We start from the raw sequence: 12,358 nt of genomic DNA on the forward strand, positions 1-12,358 counted from the left end.
TATCTGGGGTCATTTTCTGCTCTCAAACTATGAAGGTTCTTTGGGTTTTAATGCAACAAAGTGACTTTTGTCTTTCTACAATACATTATACTGGCAAAGCAGCTGCAGCCACACTGACAGAACTGCATTTTAGCAGTTAGCCTACTCCACACATCCCCACATTCATCAAAAAGACATGTTATGCTGATAAATGGTAGTAATGGCTTTGGCTGGCACTGTTTTACTGGTCAAAGATCACATGCTTTTCAAAGCTTTGTCCCATACCTTTGCACAGGCAGAAATGTAGTAAAGAGAATGAGCTTCAGTACATTCATTTGGACTTGTTATGGTGAACACAACCTTTTACGTTCAGACTACATGACAGGGATTGAAAAGTGTGGGACACTGCTGCACTGCAGTTTTTACTCCTAGCCTTGTTGGCTGCAATTTCCACCCCCCCACCCCCCCCCCCCGATCTTTCTCCACTTGAGTATTTACTGAGTAAATACTTCTGCCCAGGAAGTAGGAATTTCCACCCAGCAAAGCTGAAACCCTTTTCCTGAGGTCATAAGGTCTTCAGGGTTGTTTTTTGTGTACCAAATCCTATTCTGATAGCCCACAGACCACAATTCATAACATAATGTTTGTTGCATCTCTTGGAGGCATCACCAACTGCACAGTGCCTCTGTTCAAACAGTGGCTGCCAGAAGATGAAGGCAGGGCTCTGCCTGCCTCCAAAATAAATTTCAGATAATCCTGAGAAGACTTCACCGTGGTGCTGGCACCAGAAACAACCTGGGACCTGCAAGCTGACTAAGCCATGGAAATAACCATTTCCTTCCTCCATTTTTCAGCTAAGAGGATAAGACATGGCCACCCACTGCAGCAAACAAGACCACAAAGACCAAAATAGCTGCTGTGCTCCCTCCGGCAGCACAGCTACGGCGCTTCTGCACCTATCACCACTTCTGCTGAGGCTGCAATAAAACTCTGGGTTTCTTTGCTCTTGCTCCCGTTCCTTTCCCAACTTGCTTTCCTATGGAAAATGCTTCGAGGCGCTAGCAGGGAACACACTACCTGCTCCTAGGAGAGAAGCCACAGCTCACCCCTGGGCACTGGGGTGGTTGGAGAGCAGGAGGGAGCAGCCTGGACACCCACCGCCAGCATCACCTTCCTCCAGAGAGGATCAGAGCCTGCAGCGAGGCCAACCCGGTGGGCGTGACTGGTTTGGAAAATGAGAAAGGCTGACTGAAAGGATGAGGGCAGAGAAGGTGACTTCGTGAAAAGTTACCACTAGATGTAGGTGTTATGAAGAGGCACCGTAGAGCACGCAGAAGAAAAACTGAATGAAATGTAAAATTCGCACGTGTAGTAAGCAGAAACGAAATACAAACTCAGAGAATGGGGCTGGAGTAAAACAGACTGACACATCAGCCAGCCACTGAATAGGGCAATACATCCACACTGGCTGAACACTTTTTGGTACATTTATGCAGTGATGTATGACTTAGAGGTTTATTTATTTTTTAATTCTGCCTCATATGAATAGGCACCCGCCACTGCCAAGGCAGGAAAAGGACAGCAGTCAGTCATATATTAAGATAGAAACAACTCGAGATGAAAGATTTTATCGAACTTGGGGGAACCAGTTTTGTCTCAGGTATGAAGGAAAAAATTCTTTACTCTGAGGGTGACAGGGCACTGGAACAGGCTGCCCAGAGAGGCTGTGGAGTCTCCTTCTCTGGAGATATTCAAAACCCACCTGGACGTGATCCTGTGCAACCTGCTCTAGGTGATCCTGCTCTAGCAGGGGCGTTGGACTAGATGATCTCCAGAGGTGCCTTCCAACCCCTACCAATCTGTGATTCTGTGATTCCGTAATTTTCTGGACTCCTCTGAAGTGGAAAGAGTGAAAAATTACCAAAGGCAAGTTTAGGCTGTAAGACAGAGGACAGTCCTGGACTGCCCCAAAGAATGAGGACTGAGCCTTCAGTATATGCCAGAACTGGGGATCCCGAGGCACATTTCCAGTGCTTTTCTCAAGGACCTGCAAGAGCCAGGACGGAGACACTGAGCCAGTGACCAAGTGTCTTCTCTGGTCAGTCTCAAAGCTTAAAGCAAATTGCAAGATTTGGGCTGAGGCACATCCCTGCAGTTTAGAGTTGTCCAAGATTGGTGTCACATGTCCAGACGTATTACAGTAGGAGAAAGAAAGCAAATTACTGCTTTTGAAGGTTGCATTTGAGAAGACTAGGAGACTACCATTTAAGCAGTGCACACCTTATGTTGAAAAGACCTTTAAATGTTTTATGGAAGGGGATGGCTCTTTTGTCTCCTATTACAGCTGCAATGTCTCCAATGGACTCTGCCTTCCCCAAAATGCTCATTAACCTCAGCCTCCTGAATCACATCTGCTCCACCTGCCATTCAAACTGCACCGCCATAAGTCCCTTTCTTACAGATCATGAAAGAACAACTTGAGAATAAAATTTAGTCACCGAAGACCTGGGAGGTATTCAGACCAGAAGGGAAGTAAAACCATTCCTTTTGATGAAGCTGACATCTTACCAGAACCTTTTTTTTTAAACTGTTAGATGACACATTCACTATTTCACAGTTAATTGAAAAAAAACCCATGAAGTCACAGAATTGTTCTGATCTGTAGTAAAAATACAACCATGTGCTACAGTTAAGTCCCTAAACCACTGCTGAAAAGAGTATAATAATTATTGAGGGCTTGGCTCAACATTTGGGGTTAGACATTGAAATAAAAAGGCTTTGGTAGGGTGGAGGAAGTCTGGGACGGACTAAGTGCAAGGGAAAACAGATCTTTCCCTTGCCGGCCTCCCTTATGGTGCCCGTATTTGAAGCAGGCTGGAGCAGAGCTCTAGCAAGGTGATAACACAAACCACGTGCCGGCCTCGCTGCTGGCCAGTCGCACAGCAGAAACCCGGGGAGACAGGCGTGGGTTATTGGCTGGGCTGGGGCAGGGCTCAGGGATGCAGCGTGCCAGGAGCGCCGGAGACGAACCCCTCCGAGGTCGGCAAGTGCTACCACAGCACAGGCAGTAAATAATACCTTGTCAGCAGGCCACATTATTGAATAGCAATAACTTTCCGTAATAACTAATTAGTGTCACATACAGACCAGACACTTAAAAGAGAGAAAGTGCTATAGCTCTTCTTCCTTCATCGGATTGCAGCGCTGAGGTCAAGCTTTACTCATCTGCTGGACTGGCACAAGGAAGTACCCACACGTGAGCCAGGACCTTCCCTTTGGCAGCCGTGGGTTGAATCAAGTGGTTTGTCACCTCCCCCAGCCGTACGGTGCCGTCACTTCTGTGGCCATCCTGCCTGGACAGCAAGCTCTGACATATTTGGTTATCCCACGCTAATCCCTGCGACCGCTTCCAGCTCCTGCTCCCCCGTGGGGACCCGGCGCTGTGAAAGGAGGATCCCAGCAGCAGCCATCGCAGGTAGGGCTCACGCCACCCAGGAATGGGCTCACTCCTTGCACAGAGGCTCCTTGGCATCGCCAAGATCCAGGGAAAACTCAGGGAAGGTTTATTTTGGCAGGCTCAATAACGTGGGCACGGTCAGCACTCTATTCCCCCACTTTTCTTCTGTATCGAACAGGCGGACATGTCTGTGTCGCTCCATGTCGAGCATGTTGGCTTTTCATTCATAAAAGGCAGCCTGTATCTTTAATCACTTTGCCAGAATAATAGCAAAGAAACAAGCACTTGATTGCCTGTGTTATCAGACACTATTGGAAAAGTCTAGATAAGGATGCTGAACAACCTTGGCTTATTAGTATTCCACATGCAAACGCTTCCCCATAACCCAGAGTCATCTGTATCCCAGCAACCCTTAAAATTTCATTCTCACTGAATTGCCAGATCTTTATCAAAATATAATTACAGTCTTAATTTGGAAGATAAATTTTGATTGCCTGTGCTGTGCCAAAAAAAAAAAAAAAAATTATTAGGTACACAAGAGCTGAGGTACAACTGTGAAACGTGAATCTGCATATTCTGACATTGGTGCATCACCTTTCCTCTTATCAAAAGTTGAGTTCTGATAGCTAGCAGTGAGGTTATGTAGGGGTAAATAGGCAGGGACACGAAAAACCAGTCTTCTGATGCCATTAAATGAAATTTGTGCTAAAACTAGGGAGGAATTTGAAATCTGCAGCTGCATACGAAGATTATCACTATTATGAAGATTATATACTATTATCATTATGATGAGGTGAATGATGTGCAGCACTGCTGTGCAAACCTGGAAGAAAACACCAGTCCTTCCTGAAACAAGAGAAGACTGTGCAGAACTCGCCTTTTCTCCCACTGCTATTTTTCCCCCCTTCAAACACTGGCAGAAAACAGCACAGTGTCTTATAGTTCTATCCAGAGGGTTCTCAAAATGCAAGGGTCACAAAATGGCTTCGGATTTCAGCAAATTGTTCTAGTGTTCATCTTAAACCTAACTGACAGCTTTTAAAAGCGCTCTTAAGAACATCCTTTGTGGTTGATTCATTCCAGTTAGATCTTCTGGCATTAAGAGCTTGGCTGTTACTAGGCTGAATGAAAGGGGTGCCATTTTCCAGCAATGATAGAAGTATCCTACGTATACAGGCTGCCACCACCTAAAGACCTTGTGTCTGCACACTTCATAGCGCACAAAATAGCTGTTTCTTCACTTACGTGCCTATGTGAGCCAACATCTTTTATTCCTTGAAATGATTGAAGGTATTAGGATTCATGCATGTATCACAACAGACCTGAATCATCTCTCTTTACTATGTGCTGTTATAGTGATATATTATGTTTGATCCCACTCCCATCTGCAGCAGATGCAGAATCAACCTCTACGTACAATCATATGAGGATACAGTTAGAAATCCCATCACTTTGATCAAGCATTATTACCAAAGACATACTGCTGGGTAAGGACATACTCTGTTACCTTCCAAGAATTGATATGATTACAAAGATTTTTCCAAACTTAAACATGTAGCCTAAAAAAAAGTACCCCAGAGGAATATAACCACTGCCTGCTCTACCAACAGAACCCAAAACAGAGGAGACAGCCTGGCAGGCAAGCCATAGAGGTTACCTAGTTTCATCAGGCTACAGCAGTCCAAACCCACTTCGGTTTTACCCTGTTGAAATGCCCGGGGGAAAAGATAATTACTTGGATGACAATGGCATAAATGCAATTACATGCTTGACCTTAGTATTTCTTGGTCACATGCACAGAGCTGAACTCATTGCTAAATTTGGGACTGGGAAGTTCGTCGTGTGTTGTCCCCCCCCCCCCCCCGCCAATGAGTTATCCACACTTTCTCTGTAGCCCTGGTAAGGATCCTTTCCTAGGCCAGATGTGATCTCATCCCATCCCTTGAAAGTGATTTTCTCACCTCCTGTGGGGGCTTTGGGTACCCAGTCTCAGTCCTCTTTATTATCTGCTTCTGTAACTTTGATCTCCATCACAAGCACCATAAAATACCTCTTTGACACACCTCTAAGCTTGAATTCACTCCCATGGAGCTTATGTTGTTCTCCTCTGAGAAGACCATGCAAGGTGAGAACAACTGGAACAGTAAGTAAATTCTACTACATAAACATACAGAAGGATCACGCTGTAGATTGCAAGTCATACCGTGTCAGAGTTACAGTATGAAAAATGTGCTTCCTCATGGGCAGCAAACTACATCAGTCAAGTCAAGTCTGTTTCCTTCATGCTCCACTGCCCCAACCCTCTCCAAGAGTCCACTCCAAACCAACTGCAGTCTTGACCAGAGTCCAGTGACAGCAAACACAGTTGCCAACTAATGATAAGACCCAAAGCTCACTGAAGTCCAGAGATACTGCAACCTTTGCAGTCACTTCTGTGCACTGGTTCCCATTTCCTAAAAGGCATGTTCATCACTGACACACCAGTCATGCTTTTGCTGACCGTAGCAGTAGAAAGTTTCACAGCTGAATGGGCTCAGAGACTGAACCATTCTCATCCCCTTGGTGGTAGGACCTCAATGGGGCTAAGTCATACTGCAGTAGAAATGGAAGGCAGGAAGGAACCATGAGAGAACTGTCTGGTCTGTGACTTTTCCAACCCTGAAACACAGCGAAAATAAATAGCAAATAAGGCACCTACCCCCAGACATAGAAGCTGCTTCCTATAGTGAATTTTGACTGATGCATAACCAAAATTGTCCTACGAATGCTAAAACACAAAGCCAAATGTAATTCCAGTGCTCTAAAGTGGACCGAGAATTTCAAGTCCACCCCAACTTTATTCTTACTTGTTCCTAAAAAGCCTAAAAGAAGGACATCCCATAAGCTCCGTAGGATGCCTGTCCCAGTGCTTTATTTCTCTTTGCACTTGGAAAGGTCTTCGTAACCTTCCCTGCTGCAAAGTCAGCTGGTTCCTAAGGGGGAAGGCTGCAGAAGCGGGCACACTGGCTGCAGTCACATGCAGCTCCCCTCTTCTTTGGGTAGCGGACTCCATCTCTGCTGCTGTGAATTTGCAATTGCTCACCTCAGATGAACTGAGCTGAGACAAATAAGTCAGAACTAGTGCCCTGGAATACTCCAGGCACTGGGCAGGAGGAATATTTGAGCTCCCAAAGGAGGAGGATGAAGCAACGCTTACTCCAGGTGCAGAATTCTTTGCTCTCCTTTTTCAAATGCATTAATTTCCTGCTGTTGAAGGGTACCACACTAAAATCAGAGGAAACCAAAGTTGCCCATCCACAGCAGCAGATTCAGCCTCGCGCTAGAGAGATGGAAAGCTTCCATATGCCATGGTGACTAGTTCAGTACAGCCTGTTATCCATTCCCTCCACCTGCCAGGCACACTGCCCCCACATAAGCACTATCAGGGAAGGCAAGCACGCATCTGGATGAAAACCACACTGATACGAACATGTCACTTTGAAAGCCTGGCTTTTGGCTCTGAATTACATATTCCAACACTGAGGCTAATGTTGGGAGAACTGGCAGAAGAAAAAGCTTACCAGATTTACTCTCCCTCTGCACCATGGTGTGTTGCAGGCGGAGGAGCTGAAAATGGCCCCTGTGATGCCTGCCAGCATCTTCATGATAGATGGTAAAAGAGAGGCTTATTCCTCCCAGATACTCTTCATTAAGAGCTTTCTCACGGGCAGCAACAGATTCACCAAGCCTTTATCATCCGCAGGAACCTCCTGAAGGAACATTTCGTATTCAGAAGGTATCATAATGTTCTCATTGCTATTCTGCCTCTTTCATCCTCGACCCCAGATCTCCCAGCTTTGAGCTCACAGTTGCCATGATAGGCTACAGCAGAAGGTATTTGACTATCACATCCCCGTCCCAAGTTCCTAGTAAGTAAAACTGAGGTCTGGCTTCCTCAGCTCTCTCGGGTGTTCACCTGGGTGAGAAGACAAGCAAGTCTCACCATTGGCAAACAGGAGCCCAGAGAGGAACGTTCTGAGCCTTCCACAGCCAGCTGGACTCCGGGCGTTACAGCCTCTGCCTTCGGACCGAGCAGCACCACAACAGGCACACACCCAGACTGTGCCAGTGACACCAGCAGCTGAATACTCGGAAATATAAACTGGGGATGCTCTACCCCACCCGCCATTTTGGCCGAGCCTCTTTACCCTTGATGGACCTGTCTTGACAACCTTATTTATCTGAAAACGGCTTGACTGCTGCTGCTGCTGATTCCTGGAACCGGCAAGCAGCATAACCCTCTGTGCTGCCGACTGTCCTGTGGTGCAGCCTGGCAGCCCACTGATTGCTATGGAAGACGGCAACAGGGCAAGTGCAGCGGAGGAAGCAGCAGGCGAGTGGTTAGTGCATGCCATGAAGAAATACACATGCATGTACTGCCTCAAACAGCCAGAACCTCTCATGTTGACATTTTCCATTCAGTTCCACTAGAATTAAAACACTCATAATAAAAACCTGGCAATCAAAAGCAAAGAAATTGTCACCAAAGCAAGATTCATTTCTATCTGTATAGTTGACCAGAAGTCTTTCTGCCTCTTACAAGCAACATTAAATGCCATCCATTACAGCAACAAATGCCAGCCAAGTCCCTTTCTTTCCACCTGTGATTTTAAAAGTACATTTCCCATACAGAAAGCTGTGTGCTTGGCAACCTCTGCATCTCCCCTCCTGACGAGTAGCAGAAACACTGCATGCTAAACTCTCTCCTGTAATGACATGGATTCCCACACCAGAGATAAATTCTCAAACTACCCAGGCAAAACTTCAAATAACCTGCAAGGTATTTAACAAACCGGAGGCAAAAGCTGAAGTCAAACCCTCAAAGCATACAGAGAGAGAGAGAGAGAGAAAAGAAATGCCCTCTGCTTGACCCAAAATAAAGGTCTACCAGAACAGTTCTGCATAGGAAAGAAAATGAATTACCATTGTGGGGACCCTCAGCCATTTAGAGTCTCCAGTCAAGGCTGAGAGCCATTCTGAGACTGCAGGTTTTTCCTCTAACTTCACTCCCCGGCTCTGCAATGAACTAGTTAAAAATGACATCACTGCTCATACTACCCTCCTCCCCCTCCCCATTCACTTGCTAAAAAAGCTGAGGCTGCTCCTCTCCCCCTGCATTGGCTCCAGATTCGGTCCTCGCTCCTCGCCAAGTTCCCGGTCTGCAGTTGACCGTGCAGGTGGGTGTCAGTGCGGGATGGAGGATGCACCGTCTCTGTGTGCTCTTACAGCATCCCTGCTGGCACCCACTTGAGAAATAAAATAGCCTTTCCCTTAAGAAATCAGAAGAGGTCTAACCTCGCGATGTATAATGCATTACACAGCCAGCTCCGTTTACAGAAGGCAAACAGTCTTCCTCTTTGAAGCAGGAGGGAGAGAGAGACCCTCCTAGAGGTTCTGCCTTTTGCCTCGTCTTCCTTAAAGGAGAGGACCCTCTCTGTGGTTTGCTGCATCCTCCTTGCATTAGGACTGCAATCTATCTTTTTTTTTTTTTTTTATTTCCCTCCCCCTGAGTGTGACATCATCAGACACCAACTCTACTTCTGTAATAAAAAAGGATCCCGAACAGAGCTACCTGGGACGAGGTCATCTGGAGGACCCAGGCGATGCTGGCTCCTGAGCATTTATCGCTTCTTACAAAATCCTCTGCCCTTACACGGTGTCATCTGGATTTAATAACCCTGTGCTTGCTGCAGACCAGGACACCCAGCTGCCGGGCTGAGATCAGTCTCATTTCTAGCCCTGCTGGCTCCACCGGCAACCAACAGCGAGCAGGTACCTCCGGAGCACTCCCCTGGTACGATTCACCTCGCATCTCCATTTATTTCCCTCCCTTAACCGTTGGGAAGGATGCTGCAGCAAAATCCCTCGGCCAGTGCTCCAGGCTGTTACAAAGCAGCCAGGCTGCGAGCACCCAGCGCACACGCTCCCAGCAGTTCCTCCGCTCTCCCGAGGTCTCAGCCTAAAGCATCACTGAAGGGAGCCTTCTCAAAACACTCTCACCCCTGACTGACGGCTGCAGGACCCAGCAGCTCTTGGCCGAGCCCCAGCACAAGGCCTGTTTATTGCCAAGGGCATTCGCCGCCTTGTTTTCCCTACCTGCGTTTTCTCTCCCGGGGTAGCGCTGGGGCTTGTGCTGAGCGCTGCCCATCCCTGAGGCGGCCGGCAGGCACCAGGGTGGCCGGGGTGAGGGACGGAGAGCAGCTCCCGGGCTCCGCAGCCTCCCTCGCACGCTCCCATGCTCACGGCGGCAGCCGGCAGCGGCGGTGGCAGCCACAGCACTGGCAGGAGAGAGGAGTCTGTGCGTACGTGCATATGTATAACATATGCCTTCGTATACCTATTATATACACAGAGAGCTACATGCAGATATAAACACAGACATGCATTCTGGATCTCTTAGTGCTACTAGCAATGCCGTAGACATATCAAATATTGCACTAGTAAGGGGACCGATGGGATAAAGCTGCATTTGCAAATGTGCTCAGAGTCATTGGCACCCTACCTGTCCATACAGGCTGCACACAAATATAACACTTGCCACTACATTGGTAACAGGTAAGTATTTGACATTGAGGTGTAAAAGCTTCACAGAAGTCACTCAAGCTCCTCTAAAAGGTATAGTGGTGTGTAACACACGTCATGTAATGGTACTTTTTTGCATGCCAGAAATGTCTTACGTGTTGGGGACTGGAAAAGTCCTGCCGAACCCCCAGCAGCCCTCTGAATTAGGAACATGCCAGTGCATCAGGTCCCTTGGAAAATCCCTGCTAGAGACTGGGAGCCAGCGGGAGGTTGAAGGAAGTCAGCAAAAATCCTGCCTCAGGGTTTATTTGTAACTCCCTCCCCCTACTCTCCTTCTTCAGAGCTGTGTTTTCCATGTGGGCTGGTAACACATTTGTATCAAACACCAGAGACCTTCTGAACGAGCCAGGGTTGAAAACCTGACATCTCCTGTCAGCTGGGACAAAAGAACGTCACACACTCAGCAAAGAACTGGTGGTATTACCCGGGGATGGGATTTCCACTAAAGAGTCTCCCTCTCCACCTTTTAGCAAGTTCGTGGCCCTGTGGGTCCTCTTCTCCAAATCACAGCCCTGCCAGGCTGCACCCGTCTTCTCCTCACGTGCAGCAGGCACAGACCTCTGGCACGGGCAGGAAAGAGCCCAAGACTGAGAAGGGAAGACTGTGGTGGATAGGGATGTGGGACCATCTTTGAAGCTCCTCAGGTGTGAACCTTCAGATACACAGAGTGTGTCTTCTGCCACCACTCATTAATCAAACCTCAGATTTCTCACTCCTCTGATAGGGATATTACAGTCATTAGCAAAGCAGGATCCTACGTACACGTAGCAGCATTGATAACATCTCTGGAGTAACATCGATTATACATCATATACTAGATCAAAAGAGAAAGAAGCAGAAAGTGTGTCAATTCACCAGATAAACCTCCATATTTCCCTTCTAAATGAAGTGTTTAACCCAGCTTCTGAAGGAAAAAAGGCAAACCTGCTGCCTATCCCCTGCATTCCTTCCCCATAATTTTTGAGTTCCCTGACCAAATTTACCAGAATAATTGATTATGTTCTATGTAATTAAAGACATACAAATTTTAGGTGGGGGAACCCCCCCCCCCAAAAAAAAACCCCAACAAACCAAAACAAATCAGTGCCACTCCCATTAAGGACAGAGAGGTAAAATTCAACTATTGCACTTTGCCCTGGGAACCGACTGGCTGGCTGGCCCTGGGCTAGTGGTGGTCCCCCTGCCCTGGGAGAGGGAAGGGTGTCCTGTGGCTTTTCTGAGACGGCAAAGAGAATTTCAGAGAGTAAAGGACAAGTCCACAAATCCACATGAAGTCCATCCTTCTCGTTTTTCTTTGATTAATGGGACAATTTGTTTAGTGTTTCTGTTTTCTCTTCCTAAATCTGCTTCTCACAGGTCTATCAGCACTTCGCAGTTCAAATACCTAGGTATTTTATCCCCTGAAGAAACCTTTGAACATCCCCTTCTCATTTTACTTTGGTTCCCCTAACCGATGGCATTGTTTTAATCTGCAGCCAGGAGTATTTGCAGACTGCCGGCGCGTTATAACAGCTCCCTAACCCGACAAGCTCCATGCTCGTTCCCGGTTGTGAGATGTTTTTGTAGGAAAGCAAACAAACCCATTCCTGTAAGAAAGAACAGGCAAACAAAGTGTGGGATTGGAAGATGGAAAGAACCCAACATAAATAAATGAGGGCTGAAATTACATCCAGAACTTCCAAAACTTCCAATCAAAGAGGTAGAAATCCTTCCAGCCAGAAGAAAGAGGAGCTTGCCCACCTCTCCCATAATTTCCCCTCTTATTATATTGATATTAACTAACAGTTTCACTTGGCAAACGCAGATGATTTCAAGTATTTGGGTGACTGAGTTGAAGATCGGTGCTCAAATAAATGAGCATCAAGTAGCAGCACTGCCTTCGTGTATGCATTTCAGTGTACCTTGGGGTACCTCCACAGTAAATGGGGTAGAATATGCTCCATATTATATGAATTCTCCACTTGCCTTAGCAAATGCACCTTGTTCAGGATTTCCAATATCCTCTTTAATCTAGCACTATGCCTCCCACGAGCACAGTTTAACAAGTGTATTATATCTTATAAATGGGTGTTTCTCATTTTGAGAATGATTCAGAGGTGAGCTGAGAGTCCCGGACTACTTTTCTGCTTTGACCAGTCTTTAAATGCGATCAATCTGGTAACAGACATGAAGAAGTCAGCAGATGAATGTCACACATCTACATCCTCTGCTATTTTTAACATTACAGAGCGTACTGAAAGGAAGAATTGAAAGTCCTCTTCTTTAATGATGTCCCTGCAATTTAAAAAAAAAAAAAAAAAA

The 12,358-nt window shown here is 46.7% G+C and overlaps 1 protein-coding gene across 2 annotated transcripts in view; it reads right to left on the bottom strand.

The window, feature by feature from the left end:
• The window catches only part of NHS (NHS actin remodeling regulator), a 267,222-nt gene that overhangs the window by 43,812 nt on the left and 211,052 nt on the right, over positions 1-12,358 (bottom strand). The window contains exon 1 of one of the 2 annotated variants that reach the window (XM_075775835.1): positions 8,399-8,435. The exons of the other annotated variant lie outside the window; for it this stretch is intronic. Within the exon in view, the coding sequence (XP_075631950.1) occupies positions 8,399-8,420 (22 nt within the window). The 5' untranslated portion in view covers positions 8,421-8,435. Of the gene's footprint in view, positions 1-8,398; positions 8,436-12,358 lie in introns of those variants that run through there. 2 annotated transcript variants of the gene reach the window in all.

The sequence above is a fragment of the Balearica regulorum genome, chromosome 1, assembly GCF_011004875.1.
Source record: "Balearica regulorum gibbericeps isolate bBalReg1 chromosome 1, bBalReg1.pri, whole genome shotgun sequence".
Lineage (NCBI taxonomy): Eukaryota > Metazoa > Chordata > Aves > Gruiformes > Gruidae > Balearica > Balearica regulorum.